The sequence below is a fragment of the Anabrus simplex genome, chromosome 1, assembly GCF_040414725.1.
Source record: "Anabrus simplex isolate iqAnaSimp1 chromosome 1, ASM4041472v1, whole genome shotgun sequence".
NCBI lineage: Eukaryota > Metazoa > Arthropoda > Insecta > Orthoptera > Tettigoniidae > Anabrus > Anabrus simplex.
The window spans coordinates 831293461-831318433 of record NC_090265.1 but is presented as its reverse complement, the minus strand read 5'-3'; the positions used below and the strand labels follow the sequence as shown (position 1 = coordinate 831318433).

The 24973-nt window shown below is 37.7% G+C and overlaps 1 protein-coding gene across 1 annotated transcript in view; it reads left to right on the top strand.

Moving 5' to 3' along the window:
* LOC136857191 (uncharacterized) overlaps positions 1–24973 on the top strand; it is a 971464-nt gene that overhangs the window by 583288 nt on the left and 363203 nt on the right. The window contains exon 2 of the mRNA XM_068227647.1: positions 14738–14903. Within this exon, the coding sequence (XP_068083748.1) occupies positions 14738–14903 (166 nt within the window). The remainder of the gene's footprint in view (positions 1–14737; positions 14904–24973) is intronic.

Below are 24973 nucleotides of genomic sequence, written 5' to 3'. Positions count from 1 at the left end.
ATAATGAAGACAAGAAAATCTAAAAACACCGTGGACTTCCTGAAGAAGTGATGCCTATGATTAAGCACATTTACAAGGATCTCGCCATCCTGATTTATTGAAGAAATGTTTTCATGGGAAAACCCAAAATGTAAACGAGTCCTTTAACAGTTTTATTTGGAGCCGTGTACCTAAAAATATTTTTCTTGGATATAAAACCTTAAATTTAGAAGTACATGATGCTGTATTATCGTCTAATATGGGAAATGCAGGCAGAATTAAGGTACTAGAACAGCCGAGGATCCAACCAGGGTGGAATTCGTTCAGTGCGTTAGAAGCTTTTAATGTTCGTGGGATCAAAATGGAGAATAAAATGCTGTTTATAGTGGAAGCCAACATAAGGAAGTCAAGGAGAGCAATGTAAAGGAGTCTGGAGGAAAATCAGGATGATGAATATGTAGTAGAAGGGTTCTAGACTACCTCTCAAGTAAGATTTATATAAGCTAAACTTTAAAGTTAATTTTCTCTGCTATTGTTTTTTTCTTGATATAGGTAGGCTCAGTCAAAAAATTTAAAAGGTAGAAATCTAACAGAATTATCAATGATATTTCCATAACTTCTCTCTGTAAAGCTGCCAGTCTATTTAAGATATGTTAATATATGAGACCAGAAAAAATTGTTATCCCTCAAATTTTTCATGAAAATTTTTGAAGTAACTATGCATTTAATCCTAAAACTAAAAACAGCAATGTAAAGTACAAAGTCCCCTTAAGGACGGATGGGGGAAGGATTGGGTTGGGAATCGGCCTTGGTCATTTGCCTGGTCGTGAAAATGGAAAACCGAGGAAAACCATCTTCAGGACGGCCAGTGTGGGATTCGAATCCACAGCTTCCCAAGTCCAACGCACACAATTCAGTGTAATGCACAATTATGAGATCACATCACAGCACGTATTCAGTCACTCACGATATATTATAGTGACGAGTACGTTGATATGTTGCTCATTTATGGGGAAACAAGGCAGCGAGCTGTCTAGTCGCAACGTCTCTATCAACGAGCGTTTTCACGACTACCTTCTACCAATATGTTCAGGAAACTTGAACGATGTTTGCGGTAGACTGCTACGCTTTGAATGGTAACTTCTGTTTGAGAAGCTCCTATAACGTCTGGTCCAAATGAAGAGGCTGTTTTGGGCTCTGTCCATAATAACTCTCATATTATTATTCGTACACTTCCACAACAGACTACTGTAACATCAGCCGTTATCAGTCATGCCTATACTGAATGACTATACAATTTACCCATACCATATGCATTTACACCAGCAGCTCCACGGACGTTATTTCCGATGCTAGAGTAACATTTTGTCAACGGGCATTACGCAGGATTATCAATAATGCAGATTTTCATTGTTAAGAATCCTGTTTTCAGGCAAATCACGATTTCACAACAATGACGTCGTGCATTGGCATAATATGAACTGTTGGAGCGTGGAGAATCCCCATTGGGTAAGACAGTGCCTATTTAAAGTGCAGTAGGAAGTAAATGTCTGGTGTGGGATTTTGGGTGACTATCTCATCGGATCATATTTCTTCGACGGACATCTAACGGGAGCACGCTACCTTCAGTTTCTGGAGAACGTTCCACTGCGCGAGCGATTATGAATGTGGTTTGAACAGGACGGAGCTCCACCTCACGGATCAGTAGTCGTCCTGAACCATATTCATGCTACGTATCCAAATAAATTGATAGGAAGGGGCGAACCCGTTCACTGGCGAGCCAGATCACCCGATCTAACGCCACTTGAATTCTTCCTGTGGAGTCATTTAAAGAAGGTAATGTATGCACAGGAACCTGAAGATCCCGGGCACCTTTTACAACTGTTTATCGAGACATGCCAAGCCGTATCTTTAAAATATCGTGTTCTAATCTGCATAAACCAAGGTGGTTAACATTTCGAATACCGGTACTTGTTACACTGAATAAGCAGGTTACCCTACTTTATATCTACAGACGATCATTTCGTAGTCGTACCTAGCTACGTAGCATCGGAAAAAAAACGTTCTTTTTCAGGACTAAATAACAATTCTATCTTTGGAACCAGGATGATATGTGGCCACATTACAGTCATTGTAAACGGCGTTAAAATAAAACGTGTACCAACCTGTGAATAGAACCTACCACCAGACAGCTTGGCTGATACAATACCAATGATTTTTGATTTAGTCACCTTAGCTATCGAGAACCGTGGTGCATAGCTAGCACGTTGTAATTCTTATAGACACTTCCTTTTCAAACGTAAGATAGTGTTATTCGCAGCTTTGATCGTTTTACACATTCATTATACTTTAAATAATATAAATAAAACTGCCACTAATGATTTCTAACATATTCGCGAGCATTATATAAACGATATTACTTACATGTACTAAGGCCATAAAGGGTCAGGTACTGATGTTTCTCGGATGAGTATGATATACGCGTTAATTGGGTTACCAACCTCCGAAAAATAAGGGGCTGGTGAAAAACGCGGTGTATGTGTGCACGCGTGTGTGTCAATATTCAACTACAGAACTTCCTGAACAGATTCCTAAGATAAATAAACAAATAACTTCCCATTGCGAAAATCAGTTGATAACGAATATGAATCTCGGTCATGGCCATCCATAAGCGGCCGTTATTTTCAGATGACCATCAGCCATGCATAGCCTGCATGGTTGCTAAGTAATATTCAGTCATAGTCAAAAATAGTCCGTCGACAAAGACTAGGGAAGCATAAGTACACGCTTATCAGACCTTTAGTAACGTTGGTGCAATCACACTTCCAACACTGTTGCTCTGAATACTTGGTGCAATCACACTTCCAACACTGTTGCTCTGAATACTTGGTGCAATCACACTTCCAACACTGTTGCTCTGAATACTTGGTGCAATCACACTTCCAACACTGTTGCTCTGAATACTTGGTGCAATCACACTTCCAACACTGTTGCTCTGAATACTTGGTGCAATCACACTTTCAGCACTGTTGCTCTGAATACCTGGTGCAATCTCACTTCCAACACTGTTGCTCTGAATACTTGGTGCAATCACACTTCCAACACTGTTGCTCTGAATACTTGGTGCAATCACACTTCCAACACTGTTGCTCTGAATACTTGGTGCAATCACACTTCCAACACTGTTGCTCTGAATACTTGGTGCAATCACACTTCCAACACTGTTGCTCTGAATACTTGGTGCAATCACACTTCCAACACTGTTGCTCTGAATACTTGGTGCAATCACACTTTCAGCACTGTTGCTCTGAATACCTGGTGCAATCTCACTTCCAACACTGTTGCTCTGAATACTTGGTGCAATCACACTTCCAACACTGTTGCTCTGAATACTTGGTGCAATCACACTTCCAACACTGTTGCTCTGAATACTTGGTGCAATCACACTTCCAACACTGTTGCTCTGAATACTTGGTGCAATCACACTTCCAACACTGTTGCTCTGAATACTTGGTGCAATCACACTTCCAACACTGTTGCTCTGAATACGTCTGTAAGCCCGGCTGGAACGCTGTTAAAAGTAACCTCCTGTCTGAATATAAGCCTCCAGTCGTCTTCGCATGGTGTGACGAGTATAATAAAAGCGCCCGGTGTAGTGTGTATTGTCTGAGAGGCTGCCACAATACGTGCACACAGAGCTTGTTCATTATCAACAGCTGTCGAATACACAGCAGACTGCAGGTCCCAAAATATAAAAGTCCAGGGGATTTAAGCCAGGAAAGTGTAGGGGCCAAGAAAATGTTGGATGCATTTACGGGTCCACATTTTCGTTCACTTTTTGTTTCTCTCTATAGGAGGGATCCATTCCTAAGGTTTTGCCCTGGTGAGTTGGCTAAGATGTCCACATCAAATAACTGGCAAATCGTTATAAAAACCTAAAATCTGTTTCCACTTGCTATAATGTTACTAAAACGGTTCTGAATCGAATTTCGTCCTTACGCATAGAAAAACCGCTAACTGGTAATATTTAAGCTTAAAACTCTGGCCAGAAAGGCTCTGTCATCTAAGGTTCGGTATTGCATGAACCATGTCAACGAATTTTCGTTCTACATGTGCTGCGGGTCAGTATTTCTCCCCTCGAGGTGCAACTGCGATTTCCTGTACTATTCCAGAGTGTAAATGCCTGCAGAGTCAATAGAAGAATCTTTAAAACAAGCAGGTGGCTGCGTGGTTTACGTGACATAGTTGTCAGCCTGCATTAGGGAAACAGTAACTTTGAACTCCACTGTCGCTTTCTCATTTTTACAATAGGCAAATGTTGGGGCTGTGCTTAATTAAGACAACGGCCACTATCTTACCAATCCTAGCCCTTTCCCATCCTTCTGTCGCCAGAACCCTTCGACTTCTATTTTATTTTTACAATCTGCTTTGCTAAACACCAACAGAGATAGGTCTTATGATGACGATGGGATAGGAAAGACTTAGGAGTGGGATGGAAGCGGGCGTGGCCTTAATTAATGTTCAGCCCAACCATTTGACTCATTTAAAAGTAGCACACCATGAAAAACCATCTTCTGGGCTGCCAAAAAATCGGATTCGTACCCACTATCCCCCGAATGCAAGTTCATAGTTACGTGACCCAAACCGCACGGCCACTTGCTCCGTCCTTCTATTTGTTCGTGTGGCATTAAATAAGTCAAAAATAGAGACAGAGAGAGAGACTGAAAGTGTGAGAAAGAGAGGCCAAGGAGGTGTTCTCTATAACAACTCTCTTGGTTCAATAAACCACGAGCTGTTGGCTTGAGGTAGAGTGGTTTACCACAACTGAACTCTCAGTGACAGTTTCTCTTCAATTATTCCTGGCATAGTGCGAAGGTACCAACTATAGAAAGTTGTCGATGGGGAGGTTTAGACCAGGGTAATATGATTATTTTTATAAAAAATGGAAGCGATGTGTAATCAACAAATGACTAACATACATCTTATCATCATCATCATCTTCATATGACGTGCCTGAACCCCGAGTTCTTTGCGATCACCATGAGAAATATTTTTCGATTTCATGCCAGGTGAAAAAATTCTTGTGCATTGTGGATGCCTGTCCATTCCTCAATATCATTTAGCCACGACTTAAAATTAAACATATTATTTAATACTTCATTATCCAACTTTTATTACACTCATTCAGAATCGAGTGGTGTGGCCAGTTGCCTCAGCACGCCGTACGGAGCCTAGTGATGCACTCGGTAGATAAGTGGCTTCGAATCCCACCTGGTTTACTGTGGCTTGCTCAGGTAAATGCCTGGACAGTTCCTATGCACAGTCAATTCCTTCCACCCCATTACGTAATATTTTCACTGTCACTCACTTCGTATTCATTAAATTCTCAAATGAGGAAGGCGTCCGAAAGTGCAACAAGTGCGATTTGACCGTGCGGTTAGAGGCACGCAGCTGTGAGCTTGCGTTCGAACCCCCACTGTCAATAGCGCTGAAGATGGTTTTCCTTGCTTTCCCATTCTAACGCCAGACAAATGCTGTGGTTGTACCTTTATTAAGGCCATGGCTGCTTCCTTCCCACTCCTTGCCCTTTCCTATCTCACCGTCGCGATAAGACCTATCTGTGTCGGTGCCACGTAAAGCAACTTTTAAAAAAATTAAGGGGACAGACCTGACAATGGCCTAATAACTGAAAAAAGAATTAAAAATAAAGTCATTTATAAATTCTAAGGACAAATTTGTCAGCAAACACTTACGGCCTATCTAAGTTGAAAAATATAATTTTTTGACATTTTTTCGGGATATGTTGTCAGATACCAGTAAAATATCGGTTGCAATATTATAAAAACTAGGGCTACAACATAAAAAATAGCAAGAAAGCAGGAAGTTAGGTTAGGTTAGGATAGAACTGGTTACTTGATTTTTCTATATTCATCTATTTTCGTCGTCTTCTTCTTCTTCTTCTTCTTCTTCTTCTGAAGAGTCCTTTCTCTTCATTCCTCTGGCATTTTAGACGTTCCTTTATCTGCATCTATATAAATAAAAACGTAACGAATGTGTGTCTGCACATTGACTATTTGCGCGAAAATTCCGCACACTTATCAGTTTCACGTCCAATAATGACCTTTTGCATACTTTTTAGCTTTGGTGTCTGTTTATCTGTTTGTTTGCCTGTTTGTCGACTTGTATGTCTGAGTTCTTATAACTTGAAAACTACGGGATATATTTCTACCAAACTCCATATGTAGAATCCACCTTTCCTTGGTTAGGTTTTAGGGCCAATATTGTTTCTAAATCCCTTAAATGACTGGGGGTATATACGAAGCTGTGATTTTGCACTCCCGTAAAATATACACAACCAAACCATGGAAATATACCTGCCTTAATATTAATCAATTTCTAAGCCCTTTTTCTCATGTGCATAATTTCGATACGAGGATTAATAAGGGAGATATCATTGACGAACCGTTTTTTGGTACAAGTCCCGCCAGACTTAACTCAAGAGCGGTGCGCGTAAAGCGTATTTTTTATAACTTGGGACCTACTGAAGATGTTGCAACCAAACTTCATATTTAGCATCCACCTGTCGAAAGGTAAGCTTTTAGGTCTATACCATGTCAAATTTTCGGAATGGACTGGGTTTTTATAGGGGACCGAAAGAGTTATTTTACTCTCTTAAAATATATACAAGACCACCCTGACTGGAAATCGACCAACCTTAATGGATATCCATTTCTGAACCCTTCTTGTCATGTACATTTCTTAGATAGGAGGATTAATAAAGGGGATATCATGAACGTTTGGTTTTTCAGCCTAACTCCAGTGCATATAGCCCAAACCTTGTACGTGGCGCAGATTCCTTATCTATATAAATCAAATCGCTACGACCGTGTGTCTATACATTGACTATTTTGGCGAAATTTTCGTACAGTTATCCGCTTCAGGTGCAATGATGACCATCTGCATATTTGTTAGCTTTAGTTTCCTGAAAGTCCTCATTTTTAACGTACGGGAACCTCCATCTGCTGTTTCTGGATAACGGTAAGGGACATGTAATTTTAGAAAATCTTATTCAATTCATGTACAGTAATTTACTTCGATATCCGTACACAATATAGCACGAAGCACGGGCACATTTGCTAGTTAGTGACACTAAAAAGGTATATCATCCTCGGAGTCAATTGCGATATCACTATTTTCCGCAAGGTGAGTCTGTTCTGGCCCTCTATAACTATCACAGTTAAATTTGTACGTATCGAAACTTTAGTGATGTGGAACACGGATAAATATAAAGTCACTTCCATCTCCTATACCGCCAGCAACGTTGTCATCTCGAGTCGCCATCTTGATCGCATGTAATCATTCAAATTCCAAAGCAAAGAAGATACATAACATAAAATATTTACTGTACATTGTTGCGGGACTCCTTTGTTATAATTTAAACCGTTTACCATCCAGGGTTGGCTTAGTCCGAGGGGTCCCATCTCCATCGCCTCATGGGCAGTATTCCGGAGTTTTATATACTTAATCGGTGATACTGCTGGGAAGAACGACCAGTACCTCGCCCAGGCAACCTCTCCTGCTATGTTAAATCAGGGCCTTTGTACGGGATGGGATGATTGGCAGGGACGGTTAAGGAGGAGGGAAGGAAGCGGCCGTATCCTTAAGTTAGGTACCATGCCAGCATTCGCCTGGAAAATAAGTGGGGATACCACGGAAAACCACTCCGAGGATGGCTGAGGTGGGAACAGAACCTCCTCTAGTTAATTAACCTCCCGAGGTTGAGTGGCCTTCGTTCAATTCCTCGTACCACTTTTCAAATTTCGAATTTTTTGACGCTGGCATTAGAGAGAGATTCATAAAGTCGAAAAAATCGACCTCTAATACTTATACCGATAATATAATTTAATTGTTTGTAATGTGTTTATATTAGTAATTCTATTACTATATCCTTTTATACTTAAACACAATGAGTATTTGTTACAAAAGTATTTAAAATACACAAATAGATACCTAAAGCGTATATTATACTGTATACTATTCTCCTACCACGTTTACAACAACAACAACAACAACAACATCAATAATAATAATAATAATAATAATAATAACGTTCTTAATTTCCACTAACTAATTTTACAGTTTCGGAGACGCCGAGGTGCCGGTATCTTGTCCCGTAGGAGTTCTTTTAAGTGCCAGTAAATATACCGACATGGGGTTGACGTATTAGAGCACCTTCAAATATCATCGGACTGAGGCAGGATCGACCCCTCCAACATGGGCTCAGATAGTCAGAACATTAACTATCTGAGCCAGTCAACGTGGCATCTACCGCTTTTTTCTCACAATTATGGGTTCGCGGGTGCGGGTCCTGTTTTACGACCGTATGCCCTTCCCGACTCCAACCCTATGTGAAGTAATGTAATAACATGTGGTGGGACTTTTTTTTACATCGCACAGACACAGATCTTATGGAGACGATGGGAGGGGAAAGAAGAAGGAGTGGGAAGGAAGCAGTCATGGCATCAATTAATGTACAGCCCCAGCATCTGCCTGGTGTGAAAATGGAAAACTACAGAAAACCATCTTCAGGATTCCGAAAATGTGAATCGAACACAGTGTCTCCCGAATGTAAAACTTATAGCTACGTGCCCAAAACCGCGCAGCCACAAATACACGAATACACAAACAGATAAATAACAGATATAATATATAGTGTTCTTCTTCTTCTACCACGTTTACAATAATAATAATAATAATAATAATAATAATAATAATAATAATAATAATAATAATGATAATAATAATAACGTTAAAGATCTTACGTCCCACTAACTACTTTTACGGTTTTCGGAGACGCTGTGGTGCCGGTATCTTGTTCCGCAGGAGTTCTTTTACGTGTAATCACTATTGTGTGGTTTCTGTGGTGATTGGTAGTGTGGTGTGTTGTCTGAATATGAAGAGGAGAGTGGTGGTACAAACAGAAATACCCAGTCTCCGAGCGAGAAGAATTAATAAGATGAGATTAAAATCTCCGACCCAGTCGGGAATCGAACCCGAGATATTCTGAACCGAAGGCCTCAACGTTGACCATTCACTATTCTGCGAAGGAGTCAGACATGCACCTTATACTGTACAATAAATACCGGTGCGCATACTTATCACACTTTGAAGGTTATAGCTAACAATGGTTTAAGGTAACTACGACCAAGGTAGAGTGCAATCGCTGTTGATAACGCAGTAGATAACTCCCCTCTGTGGGTGGGGACGGTAGAATAACCCCCACGGTATCCCTGACAGTCGTAAGGAGCAACTATGAGGAGCCTCAGTGGTTCTTAACTTGGGAGGGCGGGTTGGTGACCATAGGGCCCTTAGCTGAGTCCTAGCTTTGCTTCCACTTACTTGTGTCCAATCCAAATTTCCTTGGCCAACTTTTGTTCTTTTACGACCCAGACGTTATTACGTTTCTAGGGCTAGGGAGTCTTGCATTTTCACACTCTTCGTGGTTCTTGTCTTTCTTTAATCGCTACCGTCATTTTTCGAAGTATCGGACCCCTTCCATTTTTTATCTCTGATTAATATTAATAGAGTATTACTTTCTCTTAAAACATCAATCACAATCACCACCTGCTGATGACCAGGTGGGTTCTAAACTACAAACGCATTATACGTTCAAAGATTCATGCAACTTCTTGGGATTCTAGGTTAAGAGGAGCATAGAGAATTTTATCATTCACTACAGTTCCTCGACCTTACACTGCAGTATTATACATGGCAGTTCAGATATCTTGCTTGAAAAGAGATGTAAAATAATAATAATAATGAACGTGCTGTTAAGCACAATAGCGAGAAAAATCTTAGTTGAGAAGAATTTCTTGCATTGCGGAGTAATAACTCATGGACTGCGTATAATGCGCCACACAAGCTCGTAAAAAGCCTGTCTTTTGTACTAACTTACATATATTACATTGCCTTGGAATTCTTACTTTTCTACTTTACAATTAGATGTTGACTCATGAACTGCTGGATAAAGCCAACACATTCACGCCATGTAATTTAATTCCAGTCAACAGACTGCATTAGCGCACGTCATTAATCGGTATTATATCGCGATTCTAGAACATTATCCTGGTAGGTACTTGAAAGTTTACTACGGTCCCTTGCAAGATGATGATTTAATAATAACATCTAATTATAATACTTTCGTGTGGCTGTTTCTAACCTGGTTCTGCTCTTGTAAGACAGGCCCTCCAACGAGGGTGCCGTGTATGGGAACTGCATGCTTTTGTAGTGGAGTACAGGAACCCAGTCCCCGAGCCAGGGGAAATAACCATTTATGGTTGCAACCTCCAGCCCAACAGGGAATTGAACCCGGGGCGCTCTGAACCGAAGGCATCTACGCTGAATATGCATCCAAGGAGCAAGTCAAGATGATGATAAGGGTCATGCATGATCTGCTGACCACCGGTTGCCTTTCTTCCAATGAGGATGACGATACATACTAATATTTTCAACATCACTTAATAAGGACTCCAGGTTAAATCTTGAATCATATAATTACTCGTTATTCTTTTGATTACAATTGGCTTTACGTCACGCCGACAGAGATAGGTCTTATGGCAATGATGGGATAGAAAAAGGCTGGAAGTGGTAAGCAAGCGGCCGTGGTCTTAATTACGGTACAACCTCAGCATTCGCCTGGTGTGACTCGTTCTTCAAGACCTAAGCGTGAAAGAAAACATTATTTTCACTACAGTATGCAGGTTATTTACTAGACACCATTCATGCTGTGTATGAGTCAATATGGACGTTCTGTTTTACTCCACTAGATGACAAAGAAATAGGAAATCTATTTGGCCAATAATTTACGAATTAAATTTTTTTTAAACTCGAGAAAATATCAAGTGTGTCGCCAAAATTCCTTGGGTAAACATCAAGTGTGTCACCAAAAATCTTTTGCTTGTCGATGTCGCATGACATGGAGTTTTGAATGGACTTCTTTCCTGCCAAACAAAAATCCAACTATCGCTATCGAGTTTGAACCCGTGGTGTTGGAATCAAGAGGCGGGCATTCTACTACTGACTCGGAGAAGTTTCAGAACAAACACACCATTTCTTTTCTTTGAATTTCGAAAATTTCTCTTAAATTTATGCCGGAGCTAAGGACTGAACTCGATGCCTTCCAGATAGCATCTTGCAACTCGAGCAGCTTCAACAATATTTTAGACCTGTGAGCTCAAAATCACGAGATGGCGAATTCGAACACCACTATCGGCAGCCTTAAAATTGTCTTCCTGTGGTATCCCATTTTCACACCAGAGAGATGCAGGGGTTGTACCTTAATTATGTCTACGGTCGCTTACTTCCCAGTTACATACCGTCGTCACCGACAGAAAATTCTGCGTCGTTGTGTCATAAAACCAATAATAATAATAATAATAATAATAATAATAATAATAATAATAATAATAATAATAATAATAATAATAATAATAATAATAATAATAATAATAATAATAATACCGTAATCTTTCTTTCATTCTTTCTTTAACCGTTTACCGTCAAGGGTTATTTTTCCCTCGGACTCTCCGAGGGATCCCACTTCTACCACCTCAAGGGCAGTGTACTGGAGCCTGAGACTTTTGTTCGTGGATACAACTGAGAAGGAGGACCAGTACCTCACCCAGGCGGCCACACTTGCTATGCTGATCAGGGACCTTGTGCAGGATGGGAAGATGGGAGGGGATAGACAAGGAAGGGGGAGGGAAGTGGTCTGGCGTTATGTTGGGTACCATCCCAGCAATTGCCTGGAGGAGAAGTGGGAAGCCACAATAAACCACTTCTAGGATGGCTAATGTAGGAATCGAAGCCCCCTCTACTCAGTTGACCTCCCGAGGCTGTGCGGATCCCATTCCAGCCCTCGTACTACTTTTAAAATTTCGTGGCAGAGTCGTGGCAGCTAGTCACACTTACAACTACACCACAGTAATAATAATAATAATAATAATAATAATAATAATAATAATAATAATAGAATTATTATAAATAAATATTATTATTATTATTATTATTATTATTATTATTATTATTATTATTATTATTATTATTATTATTATTATTATTATTATTATTATTATTATTATTATTATTATTATTATTATTATTATTATTATTATTATTATTATTATTATTATTATTATTATTATTATTATAAAGAATTCTGACACGTAAGGCCATGATTTCCAAGATCTCGCAAGGTTTTAAGACTGTGGATATTGCCAAATTAGAAGGATAGCATAATGATTGGTAAAAACGCACAGTAGTGATGATGTATTTTTCCTCTGAGACGGATATTAGATCGTATAGATGACAGTTCTTCATGAATACCAGAGGTGTAAACAAATATCACCTAACTAGTATGCACGTATCGCTGACAGAAAATCTTATGACATAAATTCCTGTGTTGATTAGTGACCACTACTAACCATTTACCGTTTCCTTGTGATTTAGTTATTCTGTGCTCAAATTTTACAATACCTTATAGTCAACAACGTCATAAGCTGCTTTCTGGAAAAGACAGTTCTACCGTAATATTTCTTAAGGGTGTTGTTTGTCGAAGTGGTGAAGATGATGTTGATTCGCTGTGAAGTACTTTTTACTGCATCCATATCTTCTATCTGAGAAACTGGAACAGCCCTCCCCTTTAATCTGTTTTCCCCTTTAGGATGGACAGGAGGAGGAGGAAGAGGAAGTGGTTGGTTTCCGGACCCGGTGTAAAACTGTGCACCTATTCCAGTGCTTGAGTGTAAGAATTTGTTGTTACCTACAGCCGACTATTTCAGAATCTACCCTGTTAACAAATTTTCAGGTGCAGTTTTCATTATCAGATAACTTAATTGTATTCACGTTAAGTATGTAAGAAACACGCTCTCACCATGCTGCCATGAGTGAGTGAATGAGAGAGAGATACAGCTGCCACGAATCCAGAAAGTGACCACGCCCAATGTTGCTTAGCTGTGTGTAGTTGGTAACCTCTCACTGCAGTAGTGTAGCATCATCATCAGCATCAAAATTTTCTCTATTGTTGTTTAACTGTTGTAAGCCCGATGCACTTGGATGATAGATATAAAGCACATAAAACAAAATAAAAGGGAAAAATATGACTGGAAATATATTTATATAATTAATTGGCTTTTCCGTCATTTACTGCAAGTGTTTCCAGTTCTGTTCTCTTTTTAATTTGAAATTATGGTAGGTTTCAAATTTAACCCTGTATTGGGAAAGTAGGTTTTTAGGACATAAATTAAACATGGGGTAATAAATATCCCATATCTTAAGTTATCGTATCGTATCGTTAACCTCTAAGTCATAGAAAGTAAATCCATTATGTTTCTCTCCGGAGAAATAATCACAGTTCTACAAACAATAACCCCCTGTGGATGTGGAAAGCAGACAAAGAATACACCCACAGAATCTCCTGCCTGTCGTCACAGACGACTAAAAGGGGCGACCAAGGGATGATTGTATTAGAACCATGAAACATCTTGCGATTAGTACCATCACGGGGGGGAACACCATGGGTCGCCTTTACTAGCGAGTAGTACCACTATATTAGGTACACAACAGGTTTGTGATTAGTAGCAGCAGAGAATGGCTTCACTGTGGGTTTACATTACCTGTGATTAGTACCACTATATGAGCGACACCGTGGGTGTGCGTTGCCTGTGATTAGTACCCACTATGTGAGGAAGACCATTGGTTTGCATTGCCTATGAGTGGCGCCATTATGTGAGAAACTCCATAGGTCTGTGTTACCTGTACAACGTACGATACTTGCAATTAGTACCATAATATTTGGAACACCGCGAGTGTACGCTACTTTTGATTAGTATTGCAATATGACAAATACCATGATTCTACTTTACTAGCGATAAGTAGCATTATGAAGGGCCGTTGGCCTGGATTTTGGACCCCTTAGACACCAAGCGTCATCGTTTCAAGAATGTGCCTTAGAAGCAGTTCTTTGGTCAGCAATAGTAATTTTTTAAGATAGTTTCTGGGAAGGTGGAGTATTGCGGGTCGGATCCACTGATAGTTTTAAAATCATATTCATCCATGCATTCCTCATTATCACGTTTTGAATTCTGGTCAGTGATTGATATTGGACTTTTCAGTTTTCATTCAATTTCGTCTCATTTCTTTCAATTAGGGGCTGATGACCTACATGCTAGGCCCTTTAAAAACAAACATCATCATCATCATCATCATCATCATCATCATCATCATCATCATCATCATCAAACAATAAGTACTTGGAAGAGCAACAAAGCTACCACACGGATGCAAAGCTCTGCACACTTACAAATCGTTATATTCGAATGTCGACTCCCTTCGAAGAAAATCGCGTCATATGGCGTTCAATATAGTGAAAAGAAATGTCTTTGGGGCACTGTATGCCACATGTTTCCTTTCCAGGGTTAATGCATAACTCACGTACTATAGGCGCTATAGACCCTGTACCTTTAACACTTTAGGACGAATGCCCTAATTTTCTCCTCAGGATTGAACGTGATTGCTCGTTTCTTGAAACTCTGATGGTGCTCCACAACAACTGAAATATCATCCGTGTTAAAAATATATATCAAGATAGCGAATATGAAGCACATCTACAAATTTCCTTTCATATACTTCATCTGAATAGGTTCTGCTATACGCTCACTGCACCAAGACGTAACTGATGAATCCTCTTCTTCTCTTTCAGTGGTGCTGTGGCCGCCAGGGCGTGCTGGAGACAACAGTACGAAAGCAGCTCATTGTAGCACCAAGACAGCGCTAGATGAGTGTCTCAAAAATCTTCCAGCCATCTTCAGCAAGATGGACTTCATGGGTATCCCGAGCTCAAAGAAGGACTTGGACGCTGCCTGCAGGTACAGAAATAGTTCATTGTACAATATTTCCTCAGTTTTACAGTACATATGTCAGAGTACTGCAACCAATTTTCTACGAATTCTTTATCAACTTTAAGAAATAAAGTGCAACTTACCTGCTGGATGATTGAAAACTGCACAAAGAACGCTTAGTACTCGTATGTTGTAACGAACGGCAAACTGATTAGATGTTAGCCGTGGTCCCATGTCCGGAAATGCATAGTTTGGGTGCGAGGTGTTCCAGGTTTGGCAACATTCCATATTTGCACAAGAAACCCCCACCAACCCTGCAAGAGTACATATTACGCATTAAGTTTCAAAAGGTTGACAGCTGAAAGGGTCGTCTGCAATTTTAAGAACCATATGTTATCTATAACCTAATAATCTGATCTGTATACTGAATTAGACCAAACTTCCAATAATGTTGTGTTTAGTAGTGTATTATGTTCGTAACATATTAGTGGTAACTATTTGTCTTTAATTAATTTTGACATTTTTTATGTCATGCTGTTGTGTTCAGATTTTAAATTGGAGAGATATTCAAGTGGCTGCATGCTACATAGACATGTAAGAATCATTTTTATGAAGAGATGTGCAACGTTGTTTATCGTGTTTCCTTGCAGCTGTTTCTTGACGATCAGCTGCTTAACTTAATAATTATTATTCTACGTTGATGCTCGTCGTTGAATATGTTGAATCACCCTTCAAATTATTCTAAAAGGTATTCTTTAATAACTCATTTTATTTATTTATTTATTTATTTATTTATTTATTTATTTATTTATTTATTTATTTATTTATTTATTTATTTATTTATTTATTTATTTATTTATTTATTTATTTGGATGATAAAATATATTCTAGTAGAGGTAAATATGTACCGATTACTTAAGTTTGAGGAAGACAATTGCGATATTGATATTTTCGTTCAATATTTCATTGGTTCGGACTTAAATTTGATTTAATAATTTAGAAATGAATTATTGAAACAGATGTTCGTTTAGCTGAGCATTGTGTGGTGTCGTTTCCAAACTACGATCCGGAACTAACAAAAATTAGGTTTTTTAACTGATTTTTGGGCATTATAAACATGCTACCTCGATTTTCATAATGTTTATTCTTTTCATTTTCAAATAATAAACTTATTATTTTTATGTTGATATATTTTAAAATTTTCCACTAAATTTTTTTAATGTTTTCATAAAATAAATGGTGCGAGGAAAATGAACCTAGAAAATGTTACTTTCTTATCTACTTATTAACTTCTACATTAGTTTGTTCGATGATTTTATCAATTCCATACATGGACGGATCAGAGATAAGTACATCACCTTAAAATAATAAAAATATTTGTAGATCACAAGTAGCATTATTTCTTCGTAGCATAAGAACTCATAAGTCAAGTTGTCGTGATCCGCCATCCACCCAAAATATTACACTCATCACACTTCCTGAGATGTCTTGCTAATCTGCAAACTAATCTACTGTAAGCATCAGAGCCACACCTATTCTATGATTTGGGGTTAACCTAGGGCTAAAAATGGTGCATAAATGTTCCGTAAGTCGAAGCTATGGAATACATACCTAATGAGACAAAAAAATTCCAGTCCGTCAAACACACAACAATTTCAATATAAATTATCTCTCTGTATATAAAATAGCATGTCCTGACTGGCTGACTGGCTGACTGACTGACTGACTGACTGATCATCGCCGAGCCAAAACTACTGGACATAAAGAAATGAACTATTGGGGATATATTTACATTAGACCTTAGGTGGTCACTAAGGGAGAAATTTTGGATATTCCATCGCTATGGGGGTGAAAAAGGGGGATAAATTGTTTAAATGATCATATGTATATCTCAAAAACTTAAAATTTACAGAAGTAAAAATTGTTATTTAGAAACTCCTTTAAAAATAGAGAGACCCGTACTTTTTTCCTCGGAAAATTCCCTTAAGGGGGTAGGAAAAGGTAAAAAGGGTGCTGAACACCTTCTATGAGTATACGTATCTAAGAAACTGAAGTTGTTACAGACATTAAAATTAGAATATGGAATCTCCTTTAAAAATACAGAAATACGTATTTTTGTTCTTGGAAAACCCAATTAATGGGGGGTGAACAGGTGTGACGGAAGGTGGTGTATTTAAAAAAGACTACTGTATATCTGCAGTATATCTCAGAAACGTACATTGTTACGGACGTGAAAATTGGTATTTGGAATTTCCTGTAAGAGTAAAGAAACACAGATATTTTTTTCAGAAAATCTACTCAAGGGGATCTGAAAAAGGGGTGAATTTTTAAAATTAGAATATCTGCAGAACATCTCATAAACTTAATATATTACGGACGTGAAAATCTCTTGTAATAATGAAGTGCCGTGTATCTTTTCTTGTTTGCGGAAAAACCACGTGAGGTGGGGGGAGCGGTAAAGGACTGAAAAGTGGGTTGAATTATTTTTAGTAGGATAGTGATATCTCGAAATCTGTAGATGTTACAGAAGTGAAAATTGGTATTTGGAGTCTCCTTTAAAAATAAAGGAGTAGGCCCTACGTATTTCTCTGTTTTCGAAACATTCACTTAGGGGGTGGAAGAATTGTCAATGTAGTTGAATTCTTTGTATGAGCGTACTCATATCACAAAAATAAAGATGTTGCAGACGTTAAGATTAGTATTTGGAATCTCCTTTCAAAATAAAGGAACATATACTCTTTTGTTTTCGGAAAATCCAATTAAGGAGGAGGTGAAAGAATTGAAAAATTTAAATTATTTGTATGAGGATTACTTATAAAAAAGATAAAGATGTCACAGACGTGAACATTGGTATTAGGAATCTAAGTTAAAAATAAATAAACACGCATTTTGGGGGGAAATTCAATTTGGGGAGTGGGTGAAAAACGAATTTAATTCCTTTTTGATGATACATATGGGTATCTCAAAAACTTATGATGTTATAGTCGTGATAATTGATATTTGAAAGCTCCTTTATAAATAAAGAAACACGTATCTTTTGTGTTCAGAAAATCCTCGTAAGGAGAAGGGTGAAAGAAGTGAAAGAAATTGGATTCATTTTATGGTGATACTTATATTTCAAAAAAGACGTGAAAACTCGTATTGAGAATCTACTGTATAAACAATGAAATACACTTTTGGGGATGGGGAATCAACTTAACGGGGGGTGGAAGGTGAAAAAGGAGTTGAATTCTTATTAAGAGGACACTTGAATCTCAAAAACTGAAGATGTTACAGACATGAAAATTTGTATTTGGAATTTTCTTTCACAGTAAAGTGAAACGTATTCTTTTGTTTTCGGAAAATCCTCTTAAAGGTGGGGGGGTGAATAATTTGTAAATATTGGTTGAATTATTTGTATGAGTGTACTTATATCTCAAAAACAAAAGGTCTTACAGACATGAAAAGTGGTATTTGGAATCTTCTGTTAAAAATAAAGAAACACGCATTCATTTGTTTTCTGAAAATTTATTAAGCGGGCTGAAGAAATTTAAAAATTAGTTGAATTTTATGTACGAGGATACTTATATCTGAAAAACCTGAAGATGTTACAGACGTGAAGACTGGTATTTCGAATCTCCTCGAAAATTAAACAAACACGTACTTTTTTCGGAATATTGGTGAAAATAAGTAAAGGAATTGAATTCTGTTTATGAGAATACTTATATATCATAAAATAAAGATGTTACAGACATGAAAGTTGGTATTTTGAATCTCCTTTAAAAATAAAGAAACGCGTATTTATTGTTTTCGCAAAGTCAACTTAAGGGTGAGAGGGGTGGAAAGAAGTGAAGAAGAATTCTTTTTATGAGGATACTTATAAAACAGAATATATTACAGACGCGAATACTATTTTTTGAAATCTCCTGCAAAATAAAGAAACACGCATTTTTCGTCTTCGGAAAATCCACTTATGAGGGTGAAAGTATTGAAAAATCCTGTGATTTTTTTAAAAGTGAGTACGGTATATCTACAGTATATGTCAAAACTTAACATGTTACAGAAGTGAAAATTGGTATTTGGAATCTCGTTTAGAAATAAAGAAATGTGTATTTTTTCAAAAATAAGGTTCCTAGAAGGAAACCATAATTTAAGTTCATCGATTGCAAATGTTAAAGAAATTAAATGTTTTTTTTTTGTTTTCGTAAATTCCACTTAGGTGGTGGAGGTGGTGGAAGGACTGATAAAGGGATGGAATTCGTTTTATGGGGATACTCATATCTCAAAAACTGCAGATATACAGATGTGGAACTAGATAACTGGAATCTCTTTTATAAATAAAGAAACCTTTTTTCCCAACTTGAGAGAAGACTGTATCTCACATGTACAGTTCAATGTTGCATGGTCATCTTATTCCCCTAAAGGCAATACCTCAAACGTCGTTGAAAAATAGTGTCTGGGGTAAAATAAACTCAGTTTTTCGGCGATTTTTTGTACTTTAGTGATTTTCAGATAATGTCTCAGTACTGTACTGAGGGACGATTAATCTTAACAAGTTACGAAATCCTCGCGAGCGAAGCTGAGGGTAACTGCTAGTATTGTATATATCTCAAGTGTTGTAGTAATCTGTTTATGTGACAAAATCGTCCGTTCTATGTAAAGCATTTTTTTTCAGCAAAAGCTAGACTTTGAGTTTAATGTGCCAGTGGCACATATTTCGCAGTAATGAATCATTGCAATTCTCCTTTAATAAAATTTTGTTTCGTGTGTATGAAATAACACAATAATACACAACGAAAACTGTTTAAAAGGGGGTAAGAAGGACTGAAAAGTGGGTTGAATTCTTTTCATTTGGATAGTTATATCTCAAGAAACGAAGATGTCACAGAGGTGAAAATAGGTTACACAGTATCCTTTAAAAATAAAGAAATACGTATTTCTTTGTTTTCGAAAAATCAACTTAGGGGGAGGGGGTGAAAGAATTGACAATTAGTTGAATTCTTTTGTATTAGGTTACTCAAATCTCAAAAACTAAAGATTTTGCTGACCTGAAAATTGGTATTTGAAATCTCCTTTTTCTGAAAATCGACTTAAGAGAGAGTGAAGGAATTGAAAAATTACTTGAATTATTGGTATGAGGGTACTTATATCTAAAAAGTAATCATGTTACAGACGTGAAAAATGGTACTTGGAATCGCCTTTAAAATAAAGAAACACGCATTCTTTGGGGAAAAATCAACTTGGGGAGGGACATGAGTTGAATTATTTTTATGAAGATACATACACCTCAAAACTGAAGATGTTACAGTCGTGATAATTTATATTTTAAGGTCATATTTATATATAAAATAACACGTTCTGACTGACCGACTGACTGACAAAACTGCTGGACATAAAGGATTGAAATTTTGGGGATACATTTATATTAGAGTGTAGTTGCTCACTAAGGGAGAATTGTTAGATATTCTATCACTAGGGTGGTGGAAACGGGGGGGGGGGCGAATTGTTTAAATGAAAACATCTATATCTCAAAAAAGTAAAAGCTTACAGACGTAAAAATTGGTATTTGATACCTACTTTAAAAATAAAGAAAAATGTATTTTTGTTGTTTTTGGATAATCCATTAAAGGGGGTTGAAAAAGCTGAAAAAGAGACTGAATACCTTTTCTGAGGATACGTATATCTGAAAAATCGGGATCTTACAGATATGAAAATTGGTATATGGAATCTCCTTTAAAAATAAAGAAACACGTACTTTGTGTTTTTGAAAAACCCAATTAACGGTGAAAAGCAAAACTGGATGACTGATGAAATCCTGGAGCTTATGAATGAAAGGAGGAAATATAAAGATAAAGACCCCGTTAAATACAAAAATCTACACAAAGAGATACGTAGAAAATGCAGAGAAGCAAAGCAATCCTGGATGTCTGACAAATGCAAGGAAATCGAGGAAGTTCAGGAGAAGCATGATCACTTTAATCTATATAAAAATGTGAAAGAGCTGAGTGTTCTACAAAAGAAGCGATGCGGACAAATATTAAGGAACACAAACAATGAGATTATTTTAGGAGTTGAAGAAAAACTTAAAAGATGGAAGGAATACGTCGAATATCTCTTCAATGATGACAGAGATGATCCTCCACCACCTGATGAAAGAATCAATGAAGCCAGTCCTGAAATAACAAAGAGTGAAGTATTGAATGCCATTAAAATTCAGAAGAATGGTAAAGCCACTGGTTCAGACAGAATTTACGCCGAAGTTGTTAAAGTTATAGCTGAACAGGACTCAACCAGCCTCAGTCTACTAACATCGTTGTTCAACATCATCTATACATCAGGAAAGATACCTTCTGACTGGCTGAGATCAACTTTCATACCAATACCGAAGAAGCAGAACTCCTCCCAGTGTGATGATTACCGTATGATTAGTTTGATGTCCCATGTCCTCAGAATATTTCTGCGAATCATACACACCCGGATTTACAAGAAATGTGAATCTTATATGGATCAGACCCAGTTTGGCTTTCGAAATGGGGTCGGCACACGTGAAGCACTCTTCTCCTTAAATGTACTAGTACAGAGGTGCAGGGACACGAATGTCGATGTATATACTTGTTTTATTGACTACAAAAAAGCCTTCGACTCTGTGAAACATAAAAAGATGATAGAGATATTAAGATCGACTGGTATTGACCAATGCGATTTACGCATTATCAGCGCACTGTACTGGAATCAAACCGCAGATGTCAAAATAGACCAAAGAACATCAGAAGCGACTACAATCAGAAACGGTGTTCGTCAGGGTTGTGTTCTGTCGCCTCTCTTATTCAACATTTATTCTGAAGCAATATTTAAGGAGGTATTGTTGGAGGAAAACAGCGGGATAGTTATAAATGGACAGGCAATTAACAATATCAGGTACGCAGATGATACTGTTGTCATAGCAAATGAATTACCTGTGCTCCAACGCATGATAGACAAATTGGTCCAGCGCAGTGAAGAGTTTGACCTGTTTGTCAACGCTTCCAAGACCAAAGTTGTAGTCTTCTCTAAAAGAAAAATTCCAGCAACCCTGTCAATAAACGGCAGTAAGATTGAACAAGTATCCTCCTTCAAATAATTGGGTACTGTGCTAGATGAGGAATGCGATTCCAAGAGAGAGATAAAATCTAGAATAGAACAGGCCAGGAGGCAATTTTTTTAGCATGAAACAGCTATTTACAAAATCGGACCTAAGTGTGCAATTAAGAATGCGAATGATTCGGTGCTATGTATTCTCCGTTTTTCTCTTTGGATGTGAAAGCTGGACCCTTGACCAAAATCTAGAAAAAAGAATTGATGCTTTTGAAATGTATCTATATCGCCGCCTACTCCGAATACAGTGGGTGCTGAAAATTTCAAATGACGAAGTCCTTCATCGCATGAAGAAACAAAGAGAACTATTACTTACTGTTAAAAAAAGAAAAACCCAATATCTAGGGCACGTTATGAGAGGCGAGAAGTACCAGCTATTACAACTCATCATTGAAGGTAAAATACAGGGGAAAAGGTCTGTTGGCAGGAGGAAGAATTCATGGCTGAAGGACATCCGAAGATGGCACAACTGCACTTCAGAAGATGCTTTCCATGCTGCAACATCACATCCAGAGATGGCTATGTGGACCGCCAACCTCCGCTAGGAGAAGGCGCCTCAAGAAGAAGAATTAACGGCGGGGGGAGGTAGTGAACAGGATTGAAAATGTGGGTGAATTAAGAAACTATATATACACTATGTCTCAGAAACTTAACATATTACAGACGTAAAATTGGTATTCAGAATCTACTATAAAAGTAAAAAAAAATCGTAGATAATATTTTTTCGGAATAGTGTTTACGGAATATCCATTTAAAGGAAACTGAAAATAGGAGTGGATTTTTAAAATGTGCATATCAAGAGAATATCTCAAAAACTGAACATGTCTTGGACGTGAAAAGTGGAATTATTAATCTCTTATACAATTAAGGGAATACGGATTTTTGTTTTCAGGAAAATACTTAAGGGGGCATAAAAAGGACTGAAAAGTGGGTTGAAATCTATTCTTTTAGGATTTTCATATCACAAGAACTGAAGCTATTTTAGGCGTGAACATTCTTATTTGGAGTCTCCTTTAGAAAAAAAAGAAGTACGTATTCCTGTTCTGAAAATGCACGTAAGGAGGGTAAAATAAATGAAAATGAGTTGTACTCTTTGTATTAGGATGCAAATATCTCAAAAACTAAAGATGTTGCAGATGTGAAAATTGGTTTTTGGAATTTCCTTTAAAAATAATGAAACACACATTTTTGGAATCACTTGCGGAGGGGTGCTTGAAAAACGAGTTGAATTATATTTACGAGGATACATATATTTCAAAACCCGAAGATGTTAGAGTCGTGATAAATAAAGGAACAAGATTTTTGTTTTCGGAAAATTCACTTAAGGGGGATTGTGAGACGAAGTGAAAATATTGAATTATTTTTATGGGGATACATATATCTCAAAACCAGAAAATGTTAGGGACATGGAAATTGGTATTTTGAATCTCCTTTAAAAGTGAGGACACACGCACTTTTTGGAGGACAACTTAACAGGGGTGGGGCTGAAACAAGAATTAAAATATTTTTGTAAAGATACTTATGTCTCAAAATTTGAAGATGTTACAGGTATGAAAATTATTATTTGAAATCTTCGTTCAAAGTAAAGAAACAACTATTTTTTGTTTTCGGAAAATGCACTTAATGGGTGGGGGTGAATGATTTGAAAAAAATACTTGAACTATTTGTACAAGGATACTTATATTTGAAAAACTACAGATGTTACAGACGGTGGAGATTGGCAATTGTTATCTCCTTTAAAAATAACGCGTATTTTGTTTTCGGAAAATCGATGGAGTTAAATTATATTTATGAAGATACTTGTATCTCAAAAACTGAAGATGTTACAGGCATGAAAGTTGGTATTTTGAATCCCCTTTAAAAAAAACATTCGTACATTATCATTATCGACCATTATACCTTTCAGCGTTCAGTCTGCAAGCCTCTGTGAATTTACTAAACGTCGCCACAATCTTTTATTTGCAACTAGTACTGTGGCCTCATTTAGTTCTGCACCTTTTATATTTAAATCATTAGAAACTGAGTCTAACCATTGTCGCATTGGTCTCCCCCTACTTCTCTTACCCTCCACAACAGAGTCCATTATTCTCCTAGGTAACCTATCCTCCTCTATTCACCTCATATGACCCCATCACCGAAACCGGTTTATGCGTACAGCTTTATCCATCGAGTTCGTTCCTAAATTAGCCTTTATCTCCTCATTCCGAGTACCATCCTGCCATTGTTCCCACCTGTTTGTACGAGCAATCATTCCCGCTACTTTCATGTCCGTAACTTCCATCTTATGAAGAAGATAACCTGAGCTCACCCAGCTTTCGCTCCCGTGAAGCAAAATTGCTCTGAAAACCGACAAATGTAAGGATAGTTTTGTCCGAGAGCTGACATCCTTCTTAAAGAACACTATTGATCGCAACTGCGAGCTCACTGCCTTAGCTTCACTACAACTTGATTCAATCTCACTTACTATATTACCATCCTGGGAGAACACACAACCTAATACTTAAAACTATCTACCAGTTCGAGCTTTGTATCACCAGTATGATATTCAATTCTCTTACCTACTGGCATCAATTTAGTCTTTGAAAGGCTAATTTTCATACCATACTCATCGCACCTATTTTCAAGATCCAAGATATTAGACTGCAGGTTTTGGGCACAGTCTGCCATTAAGACTAAGCCGTCAGCATAGGCCAGACTGCGAACTACATTTCCACCTAACTTAATCCCTCCCTGCCACTTTGTACCTTTCAGTAGATGATACAAGTAAACTAACTACGAACAGCAAAGGTGAAGAATTACAGCCTTGTATAACACCTGTAAGTACCCTGAACCAGGAACTCATTCTACTATCAATTCTCACTGCAGCCCAAGTGTCAACATAAATGCCCTTGATTTATTTTTACAATCTACCCTTAACTCCATTGTTCCCCAGTATGGCGAACGTCTTTCCCTCGGCACCATGTCATCTGCTTTCTCTAGATCTA